The sequence below is a fragment of the Lutra lutra genome, chromosome 7 (assembly GCF_902655055.1).
Source record: "Lutra lutra chromosome 7, mLutLut1.2, whole genome shotgun sequence".
Lineage (NCBI taxonomy): Eukaryota > Metazoa > Chordata > Mammalia > Carnivora > Mustelidae > Lutra > Lutra lutra.
Genome location: NC_062284.1, coordinates 144937591 through 144962934, shown reverse-complemented (window position 1 = coordinate 144962934; position 25344 = coordinate 144937591). Strand labels below are relative to the sequence as shown.

The window sequence follows — 25344 nt, the reverse complement described above, 5'->3', positions numbered from 1 at the left end:
AGTCTGCACATGGCATTTGTACGCGCACCTCCTGCATCTCTTAACCTACAGGCTCCCTCTTCCACAACCCCGCACCCCCACCCCTCCATCCCCCCACCATTTTCAGTTCTTCTGTTGAAGAAACCAGGCCCTTTGCCCCATCCTGCTTGTGCCATTTTAACTTCTTTTTAGTGTTTTCCTAGCTAGACAAATAAGGCTGGTGGCAAGTCATTCTTACACTGTTGATCTAGTATATTTTGTGGGAAATAGAGTTATTTGGGGGTTACTAATTGTTGTAAAAAATGAGATATTTCCTTTATTTGAAATGTTTTGTTGTCGTGGGTGTGTGCACGCGTTTTTACTGTTAGGAGGTGTGTTTTTCCTCAGTGGCTGACTTGGCTTGAGATCCTGAGTGTGGGCCGGGTGTGGGGTCAGCTGTGCCCGAGGTCGGTGGTTAACGTTCCAGGTGGGGATGCGGGGGCAGCGGCGTTTACTGCCTCCCTTTTCCGTGGTCCTGTGACCGTCCGTCTCCCCAGCCGTGGCCCTGGGGACCCGCCTTTCCTCCCCTAGCCCACATGTCTGATTCACCTCCCCATGATTTCCCCCCGGGCATCGTCATGAGCACTGAGAACATTTAAAGAGTTGGTTAATGTTTAGCTAAAACCCTTCCCTCCTCCGCATTACTTTCCGTTGACTTGTTCAGCTTTTTCCTATCAGTTTCTTAGCACTCTGTATTAGGGAAATTAACCCCCTTTTTATATATGTTTTTCTTTGTCTCTTGTCAGCATTGCTGGTATTTTGTTCTGAGTTTATGACGGTAGTTGAAATACAGGGTGCCAGGTCTGAGCTCTCAGGTGCTGTCCTCCTTTCTGGCGGATGTCCCCCCTTCCTGTGCTGGCTGTCTCTCCCTCCCCCATTCTGTGCCTGGTGGTCCCCCCTTCCTGTGCTGCATGTCTTCCCCCCCCCCGTTTCTGTCCTGGATGGTGGGTAGGGAGTCTCTGTCGCCAGCTTCCAAGAGCCGGAGAGATAGGGAAGATACTGCGTGGCCTGGGGTTGTGAAGCAGGACCTTTGGTTTTCGTTGTGTCTGGTTGTGTGAGAAGTCACGGGAGCACGCGGCTCCTTCCCTCCCTCCCTTGCTGGGGTTGGCAGGTGCCCCGTGGGGCAGAGGTCCACGCAGGGAGAGGCCAGAGGCCCAGCCCCAGTGACTCAGGGCACGGAGGGACCCTGCAGGATAGGGTGTGTGGAGGAGGCCTCAGCAGATGCTAGGTGGGTGTCGGAGAGAGTGAGGGGCCTGAACCGGCGCTGGAAGCCTTTTGGGCCTGTAGTCGAGCTGACCAAAAGTTAGGTGTCCTTGTCCACGTCTGTGCGTGAAGCTGTGCTCTCTGGTGCCTGCAGGTTCCCACTTGGTTCCTGTAACCCAGCTCGGGAAGGTCGGGTGTGTGGGCCGTCCTGCCAGGGAGGCCAGGGACAAGGCTGTGCTTTTGAAGGGTTGGCGGGGAGGCAGCGGTCACTGCGAGCAAGAAGGCCAAGCCGAGCTGAGTGCGGGTGTGTGTAAATCCTCAGTTCACTCAGAAGCGCCAGAGATTCTGGAAAAGTGTGGTTTTTTTGGTGATCATATGTTGTAATATAAGTCATTTTTACTGAAGGACTGGTTGAAGGAGAAAGCAGTTGTGACAGACCTGTTAGCAAGTGCGGCCCGTACAAAGCTGCATGTCCTTTTTTGAAGTTAAACATTTGCCAGCCTTCCAATAAAATTCTGCTGATTTACGGAAAGCACCTGTCATTTGCCGTCTCTTTAGTGTGTCCCATCTCTAGCCATCCACTGGGAAGAGAACCAGCTTGCCAATGGCTAGATGAAGCCAGAGTAATGGTTTAAGAAGTCTTAGATAAAATCAGCTTCCTTACTCCCTATTAATTAACTTATTTTGGCGACAGTGAGTTAAAGAGAAAAGATTCAGGAGGACATGTACCTTTCTTCTCTCCTAAGTGTCTCGGTTATTTTCCTTTGTGTGTGTGTGTGTGTGTGTGTGTGTGTGTTTTATGCTGTAGTTTTAATTTTACTGAAAAACTATCAATCACAGAGGGTTTGTTTTCTTAAAAACGTACCTTACAAGTGTGTAGGTTCAGTTGGATAATAGGACATACCATTTAATGTGGACAGTGGACAGATTTAATAGTTGACCTTGAATCGATTCATATTTCAAATGAGCGAAACGGTTTTTATCACATCTAAAATATTACTGCTGCTCAAACAATTTTTATAAGCCACCTCTTAGGAAAAAGAAAACTAGATCCTTTTCCATGTTCAGAAGCGTCCTAATAAGGCACTGTCTCCACCTTAGCCCTGGCAGCCCCCAGAGGTGGGTGAGGCTGGTGGAAGGGGCCTCAGGCCCTGAAGCTGTTAGGGGGCGAGGCCGGCCCCAGAGGGAGGAGGGGGAGTGGATCGCGGGAGGGCAGCCTGCTTGGCTCCTTCCTGTGGCTCAGAAACAGCAGACACCTGCTGGAGTGGCTGCAAGGGCTGCCCTTTTGAATCTTCCTTTTTCTATTTGCTTTCCTGTCTAGCTGCTGGGGGCTGCAGGCTAGCATCCCTTTGTAGCCTCAGGTGTCTGGCAGAGGACTGGGTTCTAGAAGATTCTTGTAATTTTTGTAGAAACGGTTTTATGCCTCCAGGAGACATGTATTCCTCATACAGAAGTATAGAGCTCGTCACAAAATAAAATGAAAGCTGGAATGGATTTTAGGTAAAGGGAGCATCACCCATAAAACCCTTTTTCCCCCCTTTCCCACCATAGTGTTCCTAGTGTACTGACCATCCAGTGCGGCGAGGTTGTGAGACTGGACTCAGGTCCTTAAATACTTAGCTCTGGGCAGTTATTATGAACATTGATGAAGCTGGTTTTTGTGTGGAAGTTGTTTTGTTTTTGTTTTTTACTTTTTTAAAGATTTTATTTAGGGGCGCCTGTGTGGCTCAGTGGGTTAAGCCGCTGCCTTCGGCTCGGGTCGTGATCTCAGAGTCCTGGGATCGAGTCCCGCATCGGGTTCTCTGCTCGGCGGAGATCCTGCTTCCCTCTCTCTCTCTCTCTGCCTGCCTCTCCATCTACTTGTGATCTCTCTCTGTCAAATAAATAAATAAAATCTTTAAAAAAAAAAAAAGATTTTATTTATTTGACAGAGAACACAAGCAGGGGGAGCTACAGGCAGAGGGAGAGGGAGGAGCAGGCTCCCAGTGAGCAAGGAGCCTGACATGGGCCTCTATCCCAGGACCCTGAGATCATGACCAGAGCCGAAGGCAGAGGCTTCACTGACTGAGCCACCCAGGAGCTCTGTATGGAAGGTTTAAATAGGATTCTGCTGGTCTCAGGATGTGTGCTAGAATAGTTTTTTATATCTCTGGCATAAATTTGTTTTTCTAGTATTTTACAGTTGAGTTTAAATAACAGTCCTTTTATACAAGAATCTGGGCACTTGTATTCAGATTAAAGATGTTCAGTGTGTGAAGGTCATGAGCAAGAGTGCCGTGAAGGGCTGAGACGACACCAAAGGAGGGTGGTCCGTGATGTCAGGGGCTCCTACTCTGTGTCCTTAGGGCCCGGCAGGGAGGAGCCCTGTGCCAAGTGCTGGTGGAAAGGAAGGATGAAGATGGTGGAAAGGACTGGAGCCGCTGGCAGGCCGTGTGGGAGTGGTGGTTTCCGGCTCAGGGCGACCAGGGAGGGGAGGTTTGCGTCCCAGGGGAGCGCCAGAGGTGTGGGTTGAGGGAGCAGGTGCTGTGTGCACCTGCTGAGCACAGACAGCTGTGTGCCTCTGTGAGGAGCATGGGGGTGGGGAGGGGAGAGCCGTGAGTCTTCTGTGCTGAGCAGGTGATCACGACGTGGTCACGGTGGCCCTGTGTATCGATGGAGTGAGCACTGTGCTTCCTTGGTGTTTGTGTCCACGGTCTCATGTAACCCTCCCAGTAACCCTCAGCCCCGCTTGCCCTGGATTTACTGCAGAGGAGTCTGGAGCTCAGGTGCAGTAGCTTGTGATACCAGTGGGGTGGCTGCGTCCAGCTCGGGTCTGCTCTCAGCCGCTGTGTCTGCTGCTGCTTTCCTGTCATTTCTTCCAACATTCCTAGTACCTTCTGAATAGCCCTTGCGGGCTCCGTGCGGCCCCTCCCCCACAGTGTGGAGCCCCTTCTTCCAGGAGTAAGCACCATTGTGACCCATATCACAGATTGGTTATGCCTCCTTTTCAAGTTTGTTATTTTTTAAGTGTATGATGAAGTGATCTTAATGTCACAGAATTGTACAGTTACCTCTGTCTAGTTCTAGGACATTTTCACCACCCCTAAAAGAAACCCTGTGCCCATTAGTGGTTACCCTCTCCCCTCCCCCCACCTCTGGCATCCTGCTCTGTCTCTGTGGATTTGCCTGTTCTGGACATTTCCTATATAGGACGGATCCGATAAGACTGGCTCCTTCCCTTATAGTGTTTGTAAGCCTCATCCATGTGGTGGGAGCACGTATCCGCATTTTCCTTTTATGACTGAAGAATGTGCCATCGTGTGGATAGACAACATTTTGTGCATCCGTGCGTCAGGTGATGGACAGTGGGTCGTGGCAAGCCACGACTTTGGCTACTCTGGGTGATGCTGTGAATATTTGTGTACAGGGTCTTCATAGACACAGTAGAATTGCTGAGTTTTGGGGTGACTCCATGTCTAGCATTTTGAGGAGTGACTGGACTGCTTTCCGAAGTGTCTCCCTCGTTGTCCAGTGCTGCTCGCAGTGTGTGAGGGCTCCCGGTTCCCTGTCGCCTCGCCAGCGCTTCTTACGGTTGGTCTTTTTTCATTCTAACCGTCCTGGCGCATGTGAAGCGGCAACGCACTGTGGTTTCGATGTGTGTTTCCCTGACGCTGAGTGCCTTCTCTCCTGTCCGTCGGCCATCCGTGTGTCTTCTTCAGAGAAATGTCTGCTCACATCCTTTGGCCTTTTTTAAATTAGATGATTAAAAAAAATAAACGGATGATTTGTCATGACCTGAGCCGAAATCAGTCGAACGGTTAACCGACTGAGCTACCCAGGCGCCCTGATTTGCCTTCTTATTAGTGAGTTGTACATGGAGGCGCTGGGTGGCTCAGTTAAGCGTCTGCCTTCAGCTCAGGTCATGATCTCAGGGTCCTGGGATCACTGGGCTCCCCACTCGGCAGGACGTCTGTTTGTCCCTCTCCTTCTCGCGTTGCCCGTCCCTCTCCTTCTCGCGTTGCCCCTCCCTCTGCTTGTGGTTACACGTGTGTGTGCATGCTCTCAAATAAATCTTAACAAATAAAAAGCAGGTATTAGTGATTTATGTTTTGGTATATTTTGGATACAAGTTCCTTATCAGGTATATGAATTTGTGCCTAATTGCAGATTTGCACGTATTTTCTCCATTCTGTAGTTTGTCATTTCATTTGCATTGGTGTCATTGGAAGTCCATATATTTTTAGTTTTGATGAAGTCCAGTTTATTTTTAAAAATTTTCTTGCTTATGTTTTTGGTTTCATATTTAAAAAACTGTTGCCTAATCCAGGGTCACAAAGATTTATACCTACTCTTTCTTCTAAGAGTTTTATAGTTTTAGCTCTTTGATTTTTTTTTTTTTTTTTTTTTAGTATTTTATTTATTTCACTGAGAGCACAAGCAGGGGTAGCAGCAGGCAGAGGGAAAGCAGGCTCCCCACTGAGCAGGGAGCTGGATGCGGGACTTGATCCCAGGACCCTGGGATCATGACCTGAGCTGAAGGCAGATGCTCAACTAACTGAGCCACCCAGGCGCCCCAGGTCCTTGATCCTTTCTGAGTTACTTTTTGTACTTGGTGTGAGGTAGGGGCTTCTGTTTATTCTTTAGGGTATGGGTATTCGGTTGTCTTAGCACTGACAGACCTTCCTTCCTCGTTGCACTCTCCTGGAGCTGTCTGTTTCTGAACTTCAGACGGTGGAATCGCGCGTCACACTGTGCCCTTGGGATGAATCAGCGTTGTACGTGGCCGCGGTTCGTTCTTCTGATGTGTGGTTCTTCTGATGTGTGCACGTTGTGCGTGCGCTCTCCTGTTAGTGTGCGTTTGCGTGGTTATCGGTTTGTGATGGCTTGACGAAAGCTGCCGAACGCTCTCGTGTCTTTGGTAGGCGTAGCTGGGGCGTCAGGGTACACTTACGTCTTAGGAGATACAAACACGAGAAGGGGAACGGGTGATGAAGAGTCTGTTTAGAGGAGCACAAAAGAATTGCTTTTGTTCCAGATTTTAAAGAATTTGGGCGATACACTTCCTGTAACCTAAACGGTCCTGGCTTCCACTGACTCTTGGTTCCGCAGAAGGTGACTGATCACGAAAGCAGAAGCGGCTGTGATTGTCCTGTGCGGAGTGCAGCCCCCACTGCTCCAAATTTGCAGCAGGGCCACCCGCGGAGACTGCCGTCGCACTCGGCCGACCGAATGAGCACCGAGAAAAACAAGAGCAGTTAGTTTTTCCTCTCATTTTAAAATTGGAAGTTTTTAATGTTAAGGAAATATGAATAATTAATATATTGTGAGAAATAAAGAAAAAAGAATTAAAATCCCAGCCACTTACATGAACGTGAACTTTGTGTTCTCTTAGTTTACTTATCTGTCAAAAGCAGGTGGTAATCTCTGTCCTGCAGGGTTTAGAGATTGTTTTGTGACATCCCTGACTCGTACAAAGACCTTTGGAAGGTGGTCGCTGCCGTTAGCAATGGTGTGGATTTACTGTTTTATCAGACATTCGGGGTGGTAGCAAGAAGACAGATACAGATGTCAGGATTCGGCCAGGTCCCACCTTCTCACGCCTCTTAAACAGGACCATGGCATAAACTGAATGATTGTAACAGAAGGTTGGTGGATATTATTTGGTTGCTGAAAGTTCCCCCAAATTACTGATTACTGAAATTCAGTCACCTTTTTTTTCATGTGTTGATTTGCCGATGGAGGCTTTGTAGACTTCCCACCTTCCGATTTTACTTTCTCCTGCTCCCTTCTCTGGTGCAGGCCGACCCGACAGTCGACAGTCGGAGCCGGGGGAGTGGGTTTGGACTCACTCTGCCCCAGGGCTCCAGCCTCGGGCACAGAGGCGTTGTGAACATGCGGCATCCCGGGAGGAAGAGAGGCAGACAGTCCCCGGCCTTGCTGTTATCCTGCCATGTTTCCTGCCCCACTGGTCACACTGCCCAGTGTACAGGAGGCATGTCGTGTCTGTTCAGGATGGCTCTGGCTTCGTGCTGAGCAGGGCGAGGAGGCCATCCTTGACATGCCGTCCTGCCGCCGGAGACGGTTTCCCAGGGTCCTCCCGAAGGCGGGCTGAGCACTCCCAGGGCGGCCCGGTCTTCTCATGCTGGGTGTGTGGGCTCTTCCCCAGCTGACCTGGGGGCACCTTTGTAGCTGGAGGATGCCCGGCACTGTGTGCTGGTGGCCTGCCTTTTGTCTTTAACTACATAGAATATTAAAGGTAAGCTGTGTCCCTTACTGGGGCTCCTGGTTATCTAGTTAACACAGTAAGACTTGGAAGTACAAAACCACTCGAGGGCGGCGCGATACTGTATTGCCGGACAAGAAGGCCACACTCTGATTGCTGGTCTCTGACGTCCCTCCGTTTGGTGCGTTGTGGAATCTGTGTGTGATCCAAAGAAAGAGAAGAGAGAGAGAGAGAGAGAGAGAGAGTGAGTGTGTGTGTGTGTGTGTGTGTGTGTGTGTGTAATCCCAGCAGTTGAGTCCATAAAGCAATATGTGTTCATAAATAATTTTATCAAAATAAAACCTTTTTATTCACAGTTCAGTGGAGAAAAATCAGGAAAAGCTAAAGAAAAGCCAGTGAGTAAAATCATTACTTTCTACCCAAAAAACCCAAAACAAAATACCAAGAGCTGGTGTGGCCCTTGTGTTCGGAGCCTGGTGCAGACCCAGCCCAGCAGACACCACTGAGGTCTGTGCAGAGCCACAGAAACTCCGCGCGGAAGGGGCTGTGTTCCGTGGGTCGCTCCCTGAAGCTCGGACGTGGATCGGGAAGCCTGGAGTTGGGGCTCTCTGGTGGCATCTGTGCTGGAGGAGATGAACTTTTTGCTTATCAGACTGTGGCGACTGTCACAGAGCCTTCCTGTCCCGGCCCCTGCTTGCTTAGGTCAGTTGATCAGAGGGACGTGAGCTTGGTTTTGGAACGGATCACCTTTAACCTCCGTTCCAGGATGCATGGTTTTCATTCTTGTGTTCACAAAAACATTTGGTGGAAAGGACTTCAGGCTCTAACGCGTTCTTTGTTTAGCAGCAGAGCTCTTCAGAGGGGTCTGCTCTCCCTGTGTTCACGACCCCTTCTCCCATCCTCAGACTCCCTTGAACTTGTGTCCCTCACTGCTCCCCGAAAGCCACTTCTGCGTCGGGGCCGCCCGTGGTCTCTCGGTGGCGAACACCAGGGGCTGATCGTCAGCCCCTCTGCCTTCCGCACGGACGACCCGGTTCCCGTACATCGAGCGGGCTGCTCCTCCAGGCTCCGGCTGGTTCCTCCTCTTCCCTCAGCCTCCCAATAGCCAGAGGGCCAGCCCCGGGCCCTCCTCTATCTCTGCTATCCCCTGGGGATCTCACCCGCGCCAGTGACTCTGACGCCAGCTGGATACCGAGGACCCACATTCACGGGAGCCCAGGCTCCGGGATCCGCTGCCTCCTGACGGGCAGGTGCCGCCCCTGCAGTCCGCTCTGTCTGCGCCTGCGTTTCTGCCTCCCCCATGGCTCCTACCTCCCAGGCAGGTAGGCTCGCACCTGGGCGATTCCCACACGGTGCAGCCAGTCCTGCGGGAAACCCTGTGCGCTCCCCCTTCAGATACCCTTCAGACCCTGACCCCACCGCTTGGGCAGCTTCTGCCCAGACTGCCAGCCCTAAAGAAGCAGCTCTCCTCCCTTACTCTGCAGCATTCCCGGTCTCCCTGCCTTTTTGCTTTTATCTGAAGATTGATTATCTTCTGTAGAGCGGACTTGCTCCTGCTGTGGATGCGGAAGGTGGGGTTGGCTCGGAGCTACCCACACTACCTGGCAAACAGTGGCCGTTTAATGATTCTGACAGATTTTAGGACCCGTAAATAAAACCTTTTGGGTATTTATTGGTGAGGTAGTTGTCACTCCATCAGGGACTATAAGCATTTTTATGCAATATTGTAGTTTACAAAATGCTTTTAAGATTTTATTTGTATATTTGAGAGAGAGAGAGATAATGACAGAGACAGTGAGAGAGCATGAACAGGGAGGAGAGGGGGAAGCAGGCTCTCCACTGAGCAGGGAGCCTGATGTGGGGCTCGATCCCAGGTCCCCAGGATCATGACCTGAGTCGAAGGCAGAGGCTTAACCCACTGAGAGCCCCCCAGGCCCCTCAAGGTGCTGTCATGTATTGTCTCTTGTAATCATTTATTCAGTCAACACAGACGCCAGTGACATAATGTCCTTGGGTACAGAATCCCGGGGTCCTCGGGGCCAGGTGCACATGGTTGCCAGTGTGTGGGCCGCAGGCAGGCGCTCGTGGCAGACTCGTGGCCTGTGGCTCGTGGCCGTGCCGATGCTGCAGGTGGTATCAGTAGCAGGTGCGGCAGAAATGCTCTCCATGCCCGGGTGACCGTTCCACCTGCAGAGACCATGGCCTGTACCTGGAGCCCAGACAAACAAAACAGCGAGAAAACCAGGACTCTTCTGTGAAACTCTGGTTACTGCAGGAAGCCGTGTGGGTCTCCCCCACGGCAGCGGGGCGGCAGCACCCCTGACCCGCCGTGGGAAGTCCGTCCTCCTGTGCGCCGCCGACTGCAGCGTGGAAGGTCTGCAGAGCCTTCGAACGAGGGTGTGAGCCGCTCGGTCCCACCAGGCAGCAGCCTGTTGAGAGCCTGAGGCCCGATGGCCCCTTTGGTTGTCCCTTCGTATCTTGCGCTTATAAAGAAATTCTTGCGGTGCCCGGGTGGCTCAGTGGGTTAAGCCTCTACCTTCGACTCAGGTCATGATCCCAGGGTCCTGGGATCGAGCCCCACTTCAGGGTCTCTGCTCGGCAGGGAGCCTGCTTCCTCCTCTCTCTCTCTGCCTGCTTGTGATCTCTGTCAAATAAATAAAATCTTTTAAAAAGGAAAGAAATTCTTAAATGGGGTGTCACTGAAGAAAAGTAGCCATGCAGGTCAGGTTGAAGTGGGAGGGTTACTAAGTGATCAGAGTCACCCCACTGGTCCTGCAAGTCCCCAAGGTGGGTGGGCCGACTGCAGACATGCGGCGGACGGCAGGGATCGGAGAAGAGGGAGGCTGTCGGGTGGGTTGGTCTCAGCAGGTAAAATTCTCCTCGTCTCCCCAGTAGACAGGTCCGGGAGCCACCGCCCGTGGCACCCTGACGTGGAAGGTGTGCAGGTGGCCTTCCCTCTTGGTGGCAACTACTGAGTGCCACCTGGGTGTTGTCCGGGGTGACTACCTGGTAAAACGTGTTGGTGACAGGTGCGCCTTGCTGGTGGGTAGTTCAGCTGGGTTCCCAGGTGATTCTGGTGGTGGAGCTGGTTTACTTACTGTCCGATGTAACATCTGAGTAACACTCCTGCCGTCAAGGAGAGAGCCCGCCACCCAGTAGCCGGCGCTGCTCTTCGGGGAACCGTGTGCTCCGTGCTGGGGCGGGCGTGCGGGTGGCGTGCAGCTCTACCGGCCCTCTCCTGGGTGAGCGCCCTTCTCAGCCGGGGAGGAGGCGGCCTCGGGAGAGCCCAGGCAGCCTGCCGGGTTGGCGCAGCGGCCCAGTGGCGTTGGGGTGTGACGCCCAGCCCCGGGGTCGTGTGCCTGCCCCTTGGTGAGGAAGGGGTGCTCTCGGGGGAGGTTCTCCCCGCCCCTGCCCCCCGCCGTCTGACAACCAGCACGTGTTCTGTCCTGTAGGTTCTCCTGTGTCTTAAATGGAGAGCGAGCACGCACGGCCTGCTGCCAGTGCGCTGCGGGAGAAGGGGCCTGCAGCGGGCTTTCTCACCGGGAAAGCGCCGGAGCGTCGTGCCGCCTTCTCTTGGTGCCTTTGGTGCGTTCATGTGACTTGTGAATGTGCCTCGGTTGGCCGTGTTTCGTTTCGTTGCATTGCACACTCGGATTTTTTTGAAGTTAAACATTTATCTGTGTTCACCTCAGCGGGGAGGTTGGCTTTGGAGACAGACATGCATGGTGAAGATCTCTTCTTACACGGCGTGGGCTCTTTGCTTTGACAGAGGAATCCCAGAGGACGGTGCCCTGCACTGGGCAGTGAGGCTCGCTGTCTTGGAGGCACGGCCTCCTTCGCAGGGACCCCCAGCGGGCCGTGAAAGGACAGTTACCCCTAAGTGATGTGCGGCAGTGACACGGTGCGGCTTCGCTCTGGTCATTCACAGAGCGACACAGACCCAGGGAGGCAAATAGCCAATTGAGAAAAGGAATCAGGCAGCGACCGAGTGGCCACGAAGAGGAAGGAACGCGTCGCTGAGCCCCGGGTGTGTCCTGAACCCGGGTCTGAGCAAGGTTAGCCGAGGTGGGTGCGCGCCGTCCCCGGGTGGCAGCAGGCGGTGGGAGTGAGACCTTTCCGGGTTCACGTTGACTCAGTGCAGCCTACCCCCAGCCTCACTCCTCCAGTTTTCTCTGACTCCGTCTGTGCCTGCCTTGCCTTCTGGGTCAGAGCGGTGTGAAAGGGCTTCCCTTTCGGTTCTCTAAAACCCGAAATTGCATTAAAAAGTAGAGTCTGTTCACTTTACCACAGTAGAGTTCCTGATTACCAGCCTGCGTGGGAGGGTCCAGATTTAGAGAGCTCTATCTGGGACTTAACAGGGTTTCTCTGAAGATTCGGAACCGGTGGTTTGTAACAAGATGGCTTTGTGACCCACTCCCCGTGCAAGGAAGTGTCCGGTCCTCTCACGAAGTTAGTATTAAAGCAAATCCCATTTGATATAAGTTAAGCACATTCTTCAAAAACTTTATGATAGGGATGTGTCTGCTGTAGGTTGAACCATGGTCTGATGGTAAGAATAAAGTGAAGCAGTTTGGGAACTCGAACTCGAAGCTGGTCCTTGTAGGGAAGTGTCTGCTTTTTCTGCTACCCGCGAGATGACCACAGGCCCTTTCTCAGTCCTGCCCTGCTCCCTCGTTCTCGGCGCGTGCTCATCACAGTCAGAGTCAGGCCCTGCCCCTGGTGGTCTTCCGCTGTGGCCACACCCGTGGTCCTGGATTGCTGCCCTGGCTGCTTCTCCCCTAGGAGAAATTGGGTCCCTAGAGCACCGGCATGTGTTGGCCTGCCGCCTCGGGGCTTCCAGAGCCCTCTGGGCTCTTCCCCTGCACCCAGCCAGCTGTGGGGCTGCTGCTCTGTCCTGTGGTCTCTGGACGGGACCAGAGCAGCAGCTGGTAGCTGCTAGGGAGGACTTCCTAGGAGTGGAGCACTGCACCACAGAGCGGAGTTAACGGTCGGTCCCCTGGCCTTTGGGGCTCCTGTTTCTTAAGTAGTAAATGTATTATTTGGACTGAATGATTTATAAGACCATTTCCACTTCCACATACATGACCAGTGAGTGGCTGTGGCTGGAACAGCAGAGAGAGTGGGTGACAAGGGCGCAGGGCCAGTCGAGTCCAGCGGGAGGCCAGGGTGCATGCTGGGAAGGGACAGAGTGGGACTTCCTGTCTGCCTTCCTGTGGCCTGCTGCCCTGTGACATAGTCCTCTTTCCTCCAGCTGTCCCTCCCTGGGCACTCCTTCCAGCCACTCTGATCTTATTTCCTCCCTGGATAAACACACCAACGAGGAGGGAGGGGGGCATCAGTTTCTCATTTCACAATGATTTTCTGTCCGTTTCAGCCAAGAAGCCTCCCTCCGCCCCCAGTTCTTCCTGGCAAGTGTTTTCCTGTTTAAAGGGAACACCGGACCCCAGTTTTTCCGTGCAGTTGGGATCTCCTGTTGGCCAGTGGCTGCCCACGATAGATGAATTCATGGCTTAATTCAGGGCATCAAGAGAAGTTCTACTGGGGACAGTCTTGGGTTGTGGAAGAATGAAGAGAGTAGGGGAAGAAAATCTAATAAACATTTAGCTCTCTAAGGGCTCAAGCTTTATTCAGTCTTTTAATAGTCTTTTAATATGCGGTCATTAAATATTTTTACCTTAGGAACTCTGCCGCCCATCCTGTAAAGGAAGTAACCTTTCCTGATGGCGCATGGTGACATCACTCAGTCAGCTGTGTTGTTGCACGAGGGGCCTGGGGAGCAGGCGGTAACGGTGGAGGTAGCCCTGCCTTCCCAGACCTTCTGGTCCACTGGGGAAGATGGCAGTGAGCAGGCACAGCTCTGAGGCCTACCTCGTGCGGACTACCAGGCTTCTGACCTGGTCAGTTGGTTGGAGCTGGCAGGGCTGAGAGGGCTGTCCTGGGCTGAAGGGTCTGCTTGGGAAGACCCAGGGTTGGCTGAGGGCCTGAGTGACAGCCCGGGTATGGCAGGATCTCGGGGAGCACGGGGGTGAAGCCAGGCGAGGCTGGAGTGGGCATCAGGGGAGGCAGGGGGCCCTGCTCACGCAGCCAGCTCTGGGAGCACGCGCGGTCTTGCCAGGAGCCGCGGGAAGCCATGGAGGAGTCTGGAGCGGGGCAGCGATGTGGTCCCCCGGCCTCCGTGGAGATGGTGCCATGGCCTGTGGGACTGGAGCGGGAGGGGCTGGGGAGGGCGCACGCGGGGCACCGGCCAGTGAACAAGAGAGTCTGCATCAGAGGGACGGGAGAGGGTGGCCGTGTGACTGACCAGGGGCTCGGGGATGGTGGGGACTTGTTGAGACAGTGCGCAGGTGCAGCAGCAGGGGGACGGTGTGTGGGGTCCATGACGTGGGGCGGGCCCTGGACCCCCACACTGCCTCGCGGGGCGGGTGCTGGAGCCTGTCCGTTGGCGGGGCGTCCTCGTGCTGGCACGTTGGAGGTGCCTGGGGAGGACTTGCTGAGTTGTTGCCTTTTAGTGTTTGTTCATGGAATGCGAAGGAGAGGTACGTCACCTTCCCAAAATTCATACCAGTTTTCTCATCTTCGGAAGCTACAAGTTCACGCTCTTCATGAAATTCGAACATTCCGAGGAGTGCGGCTCATCTGTTCAGGTTATGTAAGATGTCTGTCTGCTAGGAGAACCTTAATACAAATGAGACTCAAAACGCGTCCCAAATGGCTTTGTTTTGCACCCTGGATGTGTTGAGGGTGTGTGACAAGCTGGGTCACACCGGTGCAGTGGGTATAATTCGTGTAATTCGCCTGTAATGTTCCGAGCTCCGAGAGCGTCGCAGGCGCTAGTCGGGTCAGCAGGCAGCCCCGGGGGAGGGAGCAGAGGCTCCTTCCTCCCCTCAAGCTCGTCTCCCGGGTCCTGCCGGCGCACCGCTCTCCCCTCCCGGCCTCCGCGCTCCTCCGCCCCCGTGGCAGCTGGTGCTTCAGAAGCGAGGCTTTTCTGAAAGGATGGAGCAGCCGTGGGACGGTACAAGATTGGTCTCTTGGCTATCTTGGGCTCCGCGTCTCCGCCGTGGCTCCTCCCCCACCCAAACCTGCTCGTCCCGGGTGTCCCTGTGAGTCGGTGGCGCCCGTCCACAGCGCAGACCACCGCCCTGCCAGAGCCTAGCCTCTTCCTCCTCACCTCCCGGCCGGTGTCATTGTCACTGTCGTCGTGGGTCTCCAAGCCACCGTTGCTATCTCTTGTGGGCAGGTGGCCCCCTCTGCTCTCTCCGCTTCCACTCCTGCCCCCGACAGCCTGTTTTCCAGATAGAGAGAATCTTTAAAAAGATGTTTAAAAATTTTTTTGAAACATGTTCCAACTCAGAGAAAAGTTGCAAATAGCAAGCAGTACACAGAAGTGCCCTCAACTGCTTGAGAGTGAGGTGCTCTTCAAAGCCCACGGAAGGGCCACCAGCTCACTGACATTCCGCTCTGTGGCAGTGTGGCTCCCGGGCACACGCAGGGCCACACATGGCTCCTCCTTGGCCTGGCCGGTCTGTTCCCTGCTGTGTGAACAGTTCCTCGGTCTTGTCTTGACTTTCCTGACATTGCAGGCCAGTTACTTTGTAGAATGTTCCTTCAGTCTAGGTTTTCCTCCTGTTTCCTCCTGATTAAATTCAGGTTCTGTAACTCTGTAACTTGGGCAGAAAAATACAGAAGCCACAGTGCCTTTCCTCACTGTATCTTCTTGGGTGACAGCAGTTTCATTTCGTCACATAACTGGTGATAGTGTTCCCTCTGATTTAGGTAGCAGTGTCTGCCAGATGTCCCCATAAAGTGGCCTGCTTCCTTTTGTCATTGAGAACTGTTCCTTGGGGATGTGCTTTGAAAGTATATATCTATCTCATTTCTCATCAGATTTTTATTAAAATTTAGGAGTATCAGTATGGGCTCCTGATTTCATATTTATGTAATCTGTGATTATCATTATTTACTTTGACCATTATTGTTTGAGCACGTCTCTCCTTTCTGGCACAGACTGTTTGAGCGTGGGCTCTGGCGGGCCCAGGGAGCCCCGGTCCTCCTGTGGGAGGATGGTCCTGAGAACACAGGACCAGCCCTTTGCTGTGCCTGTTGCTGCCCCCAGGCCCTGTCCGTGGGTAGAGCAAGGACTGTGGGGACGGACGCAGCCATTTATGTCTGTGTTTTGATATCTCTGTCCGTTGAAAATCATGAGGTCACACCGATGCCTCCGATTCTAATCCAGTACTGTGGGATTTGTAACTTACTCGTTAACTCCCTTCTCTGACTGTGAGGAACTGGACTCCCCTTCTCCTGATTCTGTTTACTTGCTTGATCAGTGCTCCTGGATGTAGCAGATCTCCCCTCCCTGTTCACCCTGTTCCGCTTCCCTGCAGGGACATCCTCCTGACCCCAGCATTTCCCCCATTGGGCTCTGACCCCTGCTCTCTGTTGGGCTCTGCCTCAAGGGCGCTAGTCAGAGACTAGCAGAAGGAGGAGACAGAGGGACAGAGGAGGCAGAAGGGACAGGGGACTTCCTGCCTGCTCCTCTTCCCCTGAGTGATGCCCTTAGTAACCCTTCTTCCTCCTCCTGGCCAAAGCGCCTGCTAGCAGGAGCTCCTGGTCCCAGTTGGGCGTTCTCCCACACTGGCAGAGACCCTCAGCGTCAGCTGGCCTTTGCTCCCTCCCAGCTCCCTGGCTCCCAGCCCACGGAATCCCAGCTTAGAAACCCCAGCAGCAGCAGCAGCCCACCCTCAGCTCACCAGAGCTCTTTTTCTAGGTTCCAAAAATTCCAGCATCTTCCTTTGCTTCCCTGATCCTGTGAGTAGTAGAGCTGCTTCCTGTGTCTGCTGTCCCTGTAGGAAGTTCCCTTCCTACTTTTTAGTTACCTCGTTAACAGTTTTATGTTAGATTTTAGGTGAGATTTTCTTATTCATGTAGCTGGTGTTTTTCTATCTGTTGACTTGACCCAGTCCGCACGGCGGGGTCACCCTGTTTTTTGTATTGATACTGATTGAGAGCCCGTTTGAAACGTCACTCTTTCTGCTTTTTGTCTGTTAAGTCCTGTCCCATCAGTGTGATTTCATGGCCCCTTAGACCTGTGTGGTTAGCAGGGTGGCCGGCCCACTGCTGTGGTATGATTCTCTGGTCTGGTTTTCTAATGCAGTCTTGATCATTTCTACACACCAGTACGTATTTTTACTCTGTCCTCAGAACCGTTGGATATCGTTTCGAGTGTTCGTCTCCGTTTCCGTGGCTTTTCCCCTGTTTAGCTGACTGGCCCTGATGAACCCCTGCCCATCCGTTTCAGGGAAGTTTGTGCAGATCTGTGTACAGGCAACACAACAGAAGTGCTTCTATCAAAGAGTGGGAGAGGGGCGCGCGGGTGGCTCACTGGGTCATGATCCCGGAAGCCCACATCTGGGCTCCTTGCTCGGTGGGAAGACTGCTTCTCTCTCTGTTTGCTGCTCCCCCTGCTTGTGCTCTCTCTCTCTCTGACAAATAAATTAATAAAATCTTTTTAAAAAACCCTATTATATTCTTATAGTTACTATAAGAATGAACATTTTCATGCACACAGATTTTTTACTATTTTAAAATAATTCTAGGATGAAATTCCAGGACTCTCCAAAGGACACTGCCATTTTCTGCAGCTCCTGATTTGCCCTCCAGACTACCTCCTGGGTCACCACTCCTCATCCCAACACTGAACACAAATGTCTCACCTGCCTTTGAAACTGGCAGTTTCCTGAGGCCCAGTGACGCCGCCGGCTGTATGCCCTGTAATGCGGATTACCCACTCATTCCCCCATTTGCTCGCTAATCCTGTTTAACCAACTGCATGAGTGCTTTACTCTGTCAGACATCGTACCTGTAAACACCACACCTCCCTTATGCTCCCAGTTTTCATCTTCATTGTGTTATTTTTTACAGAAACTACTTTTTTCAGAAAATTTAAAAAAAGATTTTATATATTTATTTGCCAGAGAGAGAGAGGGCACGTGAGCGCACAAGCAGGGGAGTGGAGGGCAGAGGGAGAAGCAGACTCCCCACTGAGCAGGGTCCCCGATGCAGGACTCAGTTCCAGGACCCTGGGACCATGACCTGAGTGGAAGGCAGATGCTGAGCCAGCCAGGTACTCCAAGAAGAGAATGGTTTAAAATGAAATGTTTAGGCACCTGTGTGGCACCTCGGTTAGTTGAGCGTCCGACTGTGGCTTGGGTTGTGATCTCAGGGTCCTGGGATCGAGCCCCATGTCCTTGGGCCCCGTGTTCAGCACTGAGTCTGCATCTCCCTCTGCCCCTCCCCCTCTCATGCTTGTACACACACGCTCTCTCCCAAATCAATAAATAAATCTTTTTTAATTATTTTATTTTTTTAAAAGATTTTATTATTTATTTTATTTGACAGAGAGAGGTCACAAGTAGGCAGAGAGGCAGGCAGAGAGAGAGAGAGGAGGAAGCAGGCTCCCCGCTGAGCAGAGAGCCTGATGCAGGACTCGATCCCAGGACCCTGAGATCATGACCTGAGCCGAAGGCAGAGGCTTAACCCACTGAGCCACCCAGGCGCCCAAATCTTTTTTTAAATAATGAGGCACAGGGGCACAGGCTCAGGTCATGATCCCAGGGTCCTGGGATTGAGCCCCGCATCAGGCTCTCTGCTCAGTGGGGAGCCTGCTTCCTCCTCTCTCTCTGCCTGCTTCTCTGCCTACTTGTGATCTCTGTCTGTCAAATAAATAAATAAATAATCTTTTAAAAAAAATGAGGCACAGTTGGTTAAGTGTCCAGTTCTTGGTTTCAACTCAGGTCATGAGCTCAGGGTCATGGGATCAAGCCCCACCTCAAGCTCCGTGCTCCACGGGGATGGGCTTTGGATTCTCTCTCCTTCTGCCTCTCCTCCCCCCACAAATACATAAATCTTAAAAATCTTAAAAAAAAGGTCTGACTTGTCTGTTCAGCAGACACACCGTTTACAGTTGTTGGTGTGTCAGCTAGTGAACGAGTACACACCTGTTAAAGTGATAACTGAGTACAAAGACATGAAATGTCCAAGAAGATAAAGGAGTAGAGAAGATAGGACACACTGACTCTGCCTGTGAGCACTATGGCATGGGAGCACGGACAAGTTCAGCTGACTTGTGGCACGATTCCGGGTGGAATTTTCTTTGCCTTTCCTGCCTGGTCTGTGCATTACAGCAGTGGCTACCACCTCTGGGGAGTTGTTGGGGTATCTGTGGAAGGGTCCGGAACGTCGCACTGCGCCCTACCAGAGTGGATGTTTCCGCGGCACGTGCTCAGCCATGCTGGTGAGCGAGCGGTCCTTCCTGCAGTGCTCTCTTCTGGTGTGAAACAGAACATATCCGATGTGCTGGGATTGTCTTTCGTCGTTGTAGAAAGAGCAGTCCCATGCAGTTCCCGAGACGATACCAAGAGAGGTCCAGGTTTTTGGTGGCTGTTTGCAGTACGTATTTCCATTAGGAGTTGTGGGGATGATTATTTTGGGGGATATTTGAAAGAAAGAAAGATGAGCCATAGACAACCTTTCAAGTTGTAGCTCAAGGTTTTTTTTAACCTGGCCTTTTTTTTTTTTCTTTCATTTTTTTAATTGAAATCAGGCCCTCTGTGTTCTCTTCCCTGATGTCTGTGCCAATGGGGATCTGCACCAGTAGTGGTCACAGTTCGCGCTCCATGGGCCCCAAGAACCTTCTGGCGCTCTGGCTGCTCTTACCGTGGTCAGTGAACCAGGGTGATCAAACCTTAGTGCTGTTTATTAAGCATTTAGTTAAAGAGAAAAATGGTAGAATTAGGTTAATAATACAGAGCTCAGTTAGAAGCCCAGAAAAAGTCAGATTGCAGGTTTCGTTTTGGCTGGTTTTGGAGATAACGGTAGACGCAGGTGTATTTGCCAGAAATAATACAGAAAGAGCCCTTGTGAACTGCGCCTGATCCCCCCAGTGGAAATGTTTCACAAAACCAGTAGTGGGAATTTGAGAAAAGAAATGTGTAGAATACAGGTTAGCATCAAACAAGGACTTGGGCCGGGAGGTGAGAATCAGAACAGGTGTGAGAGATGTGACTGACTGAATGGGTGTCCGACCAGGGGCAGGCGGGTGGTGGTGGGGAGGGCACTGCCTCTGGAGTGAACAGCGCGACCTCTGTCCTGGGCGCTGCGGCTTGTGCTGTTCCCGGAAGGAGATGACCCATGCGGTGTGTGGTGGTTCCCACGAGCTGGGGGCAGCCTGACACTACGGAGACATCTCCTCTCACAGTTCTGGAGGCCAGAAGTCCAAAGTCAGGGTGTGAGCAGGGCTCTGCTCCCTCTGGAGGCTGCAGGGAAGAAGCCCCATCCCTTCCAGCTTCTGGTGGAGGCGGCGTTCTGTGGCTCGAACTGATCGCTCCAAACTTGCCTCTGTCTTCTTGTGGCTTTTTCCCTCTGCGTCTGCATTCCTTCTCTTTAATAAGGACTCAGTCCTGTTGGATTTAGGGCCCATCTCATTCCTGTTTGTGACCCCACCTTAATGTGCAAACACCCCACTTCCAAATAGGGCCACATTCCCAGGTTCTGGGTGGACACTCTGGATTGGGTGGAGCGGGGGGTGGGGGAGACACGACACTGTTGAGCCTAGTGCACTGTCCACAGAAACCTGGCTCAGCTTCCTCCTCCCTGGAATGCGGAACACACGGGTGCCGGGGAAGCCGCTTCTCCCCATTTCTTCAAGGACACTGTTAGAGGCTCCTCGGGATGAGCAAGGATGGTCACGACATCCAGGAGCACTGCCTGCACTGGAAAGGTCCCTGCCATTCTTGGAGAATGTCTCTTGTCCCCACAGCTGCCCCGTGGCCCCACGGAGCTGACAGGTGGAGCGTGGCGCTCGCTCCCGGAGGATGGCTAGTTCCGTGCGGCATGGCAGGCTCTCGCCGCCGGCCAGCTGGGAACCTGCCCACCAGTTGCTTGCCCAGAGAGGTCGGTCCCAGCTTTAGCGGCGCTGTTCACTACAACAGAGCGGGAAGTGCACCTACATTGAGCATAAATGCGGGCTTCCCGAAACTTGCCAGATATTAAACATCTAAAAATAAACTTTTTTCCTAAGAAAGCTGTATAATTTAGTAGAATGCCTCAGTCAACTGAATTTTTATGTAGTCTCAGCTCCTGAGAGTAAATTGTTGATTTTACTTTTTTAAATCTATAGCTAAACCATTTACGCAGCTGGTGAAGGAGATGCAGCTTCATCGAGAAGACTTCGAAATCATTAAAGTGATCGGAAGAGGGGCTTTCGGAGAGGTAAGATAAGCTTCACTGTGCTGGCTTTGCCTCATGGCCAAAGCAGCCCCCATCCAGCAGTTTTGGGATCCAGCGTGTTGACCAGGGTTTGGGGGGTCACTACTGGGATTTGGGAGAGCACTTAATGCAACAAGGAAGAGCAGCGGAACCCCGTGACAGGTGAGTTGCCCCGAATCTTGCTGCTTTGAGACAAGTCTATTAAAAATTCATTTGTTAATTGAAAAATTTTCCACAGAGTGCAGGGAAGGCAGAACCACAGCTCGCCTGCCGTGGGTGCTGGGGCCCTCTGTGCTGCAGAGGGGGTCTGCCACGGGGCCCTGCCGGTCTCCGCTCCCCTCAGGAGCGCTGGCCTCGCTGCCCTGGGCCGGATAGCCAGCGCCCGGGGGCCGTGGCCTCTGCCCCGGGCACCCTCCTTGGCTTCGGGGACCCACAGGGCCTGAGGCTCAGGTCCCTGCTGCAGACCAGGGTCAGGTGGTTTTACGGCCCGTGCACCTCTTAAATACGGAAATGAACGGACCCCCAGCTCAGACTTTGCCTTTAGCTCTCTGGGGCTGGAGTAGCGGGGGGTGGGTGGGTGCGCAGTTCTGAGGAGAAAGCCAGCGGTGACACGCTATCCCACTGCAGCAGACGTGCTCTGCCTGACCACAAGCCCTGCCGTGACTCCACGGTGCCGTCAGCGTGACGTGGGCTTTGTTGTGCCCGGCCTACGTTTTCTGTTGTGCACCGAGGACGACAGCAAAGCCGTGCATTCACTAGGTGGCCCCTGGGCTCGGATGCGTCTCCTCTGCCTGCTGAGTTGAAACAAGTCCTGTCATCTGTCTTAGAACACATGTCGGTGTTTCTGACGATTCTCCTGCAAGCAGCCGATGGTACCCCTCCCGTGTCTGCTTCGGTAGAACACACAGAAAGACGGTACTCCTCCAGAAATGCTTCCCAGAGAATCCAGGGAGAAAGCCTGGCCTGCCCCAGCGAGTGTGGACAATTGGGTGTCGTGCCCTGGTTCTTCCTTGGACACTGCTCTGGCCTCAGCTCGGACCCCAGCCCCAAGTTCTCACACCTTGCTCTGTGTCCCCCCGCCTGGGCCTGTCCCTAGGAGGGTGTCTCATGGAGGTGGGGGTGGGCAGAGAGGCAGCAGTGCCACAGGGAAAAGAGAGAGTTCTGCTCAGAAATAACACAGGGATGCCTGGGTGGCTCACTTGTCAGGTGTCTGACTTTGGCTCAGGTCACGATCCCAGGGTCCTGGGATCAGGTCACACTTTGGGTCCCTGCTCAGTAGGGAACCTGCTTATGTTCCCTTTCTCACGGTCTCTGTCAAATAAATAAAATCTTCCAAAAAAAAAAAAAAAGATTTTAGAAGAAATAACACATCTCTGAGCCTAGGTGGGTTACATGATGATGTGAGGTCTGGTTTGGTGGCTGATCTGTGAGGAGAGGGACAAGGCCTTCTGAAACCAAGCCTGACTCAGGGCAGCGTATACTTTTGCTGATTGACTTCCTTGTACCAGGACCTGTGCCAGGCTCTGGGCGCAGATATGAGCAAGGCCCAGGCCCTCCCAGAGATCTGGGGTTACGGGCCTAGCGGAGGGATCTGGACGGTCAAGAAGATGCCTCAGGGCCGGAGAGGCAAGATGAAAGAATGGGAGACAACAGCCTTGTGCCCGAGCAGGTTACGGTTCGCGCAAGTGCTCTCCGCTGCCAGAGAACTTAATGCAAAACTCAGCTTTCTGAGTTTCAGAGAATGTGGCCTGTATCACGTTTTAAGTTCCTCCTAAACTAAGAGAAACCCATCCTTGTCTGGGCCTTTGCAGAAGTCCTCGGGTTCTCTGCCTTCCCTTGGCAACGTGTCCAGGCTTTAGCAGCCCGTGAGGCCCTCCCCAACCCCTATGCCCTACCACCCCTCCCCGGGCCCTGTGGCCTGGGCTGTCCACGCCGGCTCCCTCGTCCGGCTCCTCCAGCAACCCAGCCATTCTGCGTCCTGTCTGGGCTCCCTGTACACGCTTGCCAGCCCTCCCTTGCCATGACTAGACGTTTGGATTCTCTCTTTTTTTTTTTTTTTTTTTAAAGATTTTATTTATTTATTCGACAGAGAGAGATCACAAGTAGGCAGAGAGGCAGGCAGAGAGAGAGTGGGCAAAGCAGGCTCCCGCCAAGGAGAGAGCCCAATGGCGGGGCTCAACCCCAGGACCCTGGGACCATGACCTAAGCCGAAGGCAGAGGCCTTAACCCTCTGAGCCACCCAGGCGCCCTTAGAAATTTGGATTCTTACCAGTCCTGCCATTATGTGGCACTCTCTGGTAACGAGGGATCATTGCCATTGCCTGCCTGAGATATTCGTGTCATCACGTACCTGAAGTGTGTGCCCGATTTCAGTGACGGCACTGAGCGGATCCCAGAAATGAGGTCTCTGTCAGTGGTGGGGTCGTCTGTATGAAGAACACACACAGAGAAACATGGTTTTAACTGAGTTGTTTTTTTCCTCATGACATGCCAGGGGAGGGTGAGTGTCCGTGGGGGTCTGCATTGGAGCCCAGGTATATGGACCCATAGCACTGAGGCCTTGGGACGTGCCGCCCCGGAGCCCCCTCCCAGAGAGAACATGGACAGTCCAGAACTCTACACCCCTTGGCAGGAGTGTATGAAAATCACAGTTCAGAATTGCACGCATACACGACCCCCCTCCACACACACTGAGTTGAGGGGAACACTTCTGGATGATTCTGTAAACAAGATTGGGAATATTTGGGGCATTGCCCTTTTTCTTAAGCACAGTAGCTTTGGAAACACTTCTGGGATCGTGGGGATGGCAGGTCTGGGAAGTGCTTTCATCAGTGTGGGAGCACTGACCCTTCTAGACTCCGCCTGCACACCACCCCATCAGGAAGATGACAGATCGAGGTCCATGGGCCCAGGATGGCTTGTGCTGGAGCCGGACTTGAGTCCTGCCTGCCTGACTCAAAGCCCCAGGCCCAACCCAGAATGACTTTTTTAAAAAGAAACAAAGCTTTAGCTTGGTTTAGAAACAATTTCAAACTAACAGAACAGGTGCATGAATAAAATGGGTCGGAGATCAGTGACCCCGCCCCTTTCCCCAGGTGCCTTTTGTCAGTTAACATTGATCTCATTTGCTTTATCGCATCCCCGTGCTCCCCTCCCCGCCCTCCCATGCGGGTGTTTGTGTGTGATTTTTCCTGAAGGACTGAGAGGGGGTTGCCTGTGTCAAGCAAGGTGCTTTCCCCCGATGCTTCAGAGACCGTTTTCTTGTTGGAGATAGTCTTTTAGAAAGTCACGGTTCATAAATGTGGATTTTCAGTCAGAATACTTTTTGTCTGATCTACTGTCTCACACAGGACCTTCCTGGCATTCTTTCTGGTCCCTCCAGACTGGGCCTGGGCTGGCAGGCATTACACTTGCCTGTCATGTCCCCGGATCATTTTTCAGGGTTTCGGTAAGTTATTTCTGTTAGTATTTCCTCATGGAAGCGTCTGATTTTGGAGCTGCGTGTAGCATCATCATCATCTCGTTGACGCAATTAACACTGAGTTTTGGGCCAAGAAGCAGCTTCGAGTAAACGAAACGGGATTTTTACAAACTGTTTATTTGGGTATTTATCAGAGGCATCGGCGTGTTTCCTGGCCAGAGCCTGGGCCCCGATGACCTCTTCTACAGAAAAAGCATCTAGTGAGAGTTCAGTGTCCTGCATCTCCTCTTCAGCAGGATCTGGATTGTTCCTGAGGCTTGTAATCTTGAGAATTTCATTACTTCCCTCAAAAGTTATCAACTCCACTGTTTTTCCCAGTTAGACCACTTCTGTAGTAAATACTATGCCATGTTTTTCCCCTGGTTCACCCATCTGGCAGCCACCAGATCGTTCTCTGCATCTGTGAGTCTGTTTCTGTTTTTGTTCTGTTTTTGAGACTCTACACATAAGGGAAATCACATGGTACTTGTCTCTGACTGACTGACTGCATTTACCTATTACTCCTGGCCCCATCCGTGGTGTTGCAAATGCAGGATTTCATATTTTTTCTGCCTGAGTAATACTCCGGTGTGTGTGTGCCGTCCCTTCTTCATCCGTCTGTCCATCTGTTGTTGGACGCTTCGGATGTTTCCGGATCTCGACTGTTGTAACCAATGCTACAGTAGACGTAGGAGTGCTTCTGTCTCTCAGAATCAGTGTTTTTGTTTCCTCTGGATAAATACCTGGAAATGGAACTGCTGGATTGAATGGTAGTTCTTTTTTAATTGTTTTTTTGAGGAACCTCCGGACTGTTTTCCAGAGTGGCTACAGCAGCTTGTGTTCCCATGAACAGTGCACAAGGCTTCCCGTTTCTCCGCATCTTCGCTGGTGCTTATTTTTTCTTGTCTTTTTGGTAATAGTGTTCTGACAGGTGTGAGGTGGTATCTCATTGTGGTTCCGATTGGCACTTCCCTGATGACGAGTGACACAGGGCATCTTGTCGTGTGTCTGTTGGCCATCTGGAGGTATTCCTTGGAGAATTCCCTCAAGTTTTCTGCCTATTTTTTAAATTGGATTGTTTCGTTTTTTCCTATCAAGTTGTGTATGTTTGTTACGTATTTTAGGTATTAACCCCTTACGGGATGTATCATTTGCAGATCCCTCTTCCCATTCAGTAGGCTGCCTTTTCGCTTTG

The 25344-nt window shown here is 52.4% G+C and overlaps 1 protein-coding gene across 4 annotated transcripts in view; it reads left to right on the top strand.

Moving 5' to 3' along the window:
* The window catches only part of CDC42BPB (CDC42 binding protein kinase beta), a 101623-nt gene that overhangs the window by 20666 nt on the left and 55613 nt on the right, over nucleotides 1–25344 (top strand). For all 4 annotated transcript variants that reach the window (XR_007128471.1, XM_047735401.1, XM_047735399.1 and 1 more), the window contains exon 2: nucleotides 20601–20692. Coding sequence is in view for 3 of the 4 variants with exons in the window: in XM_047735401.1 (XP_047591357.1) it covers nucleotides 20601–20692 (92 nt within the window). In the remaining variant the exon portion in view is untranslated. The remainder of the gene's footprint in view (nucleotides 1–20600; nucleotides 20693–25344) is intronic.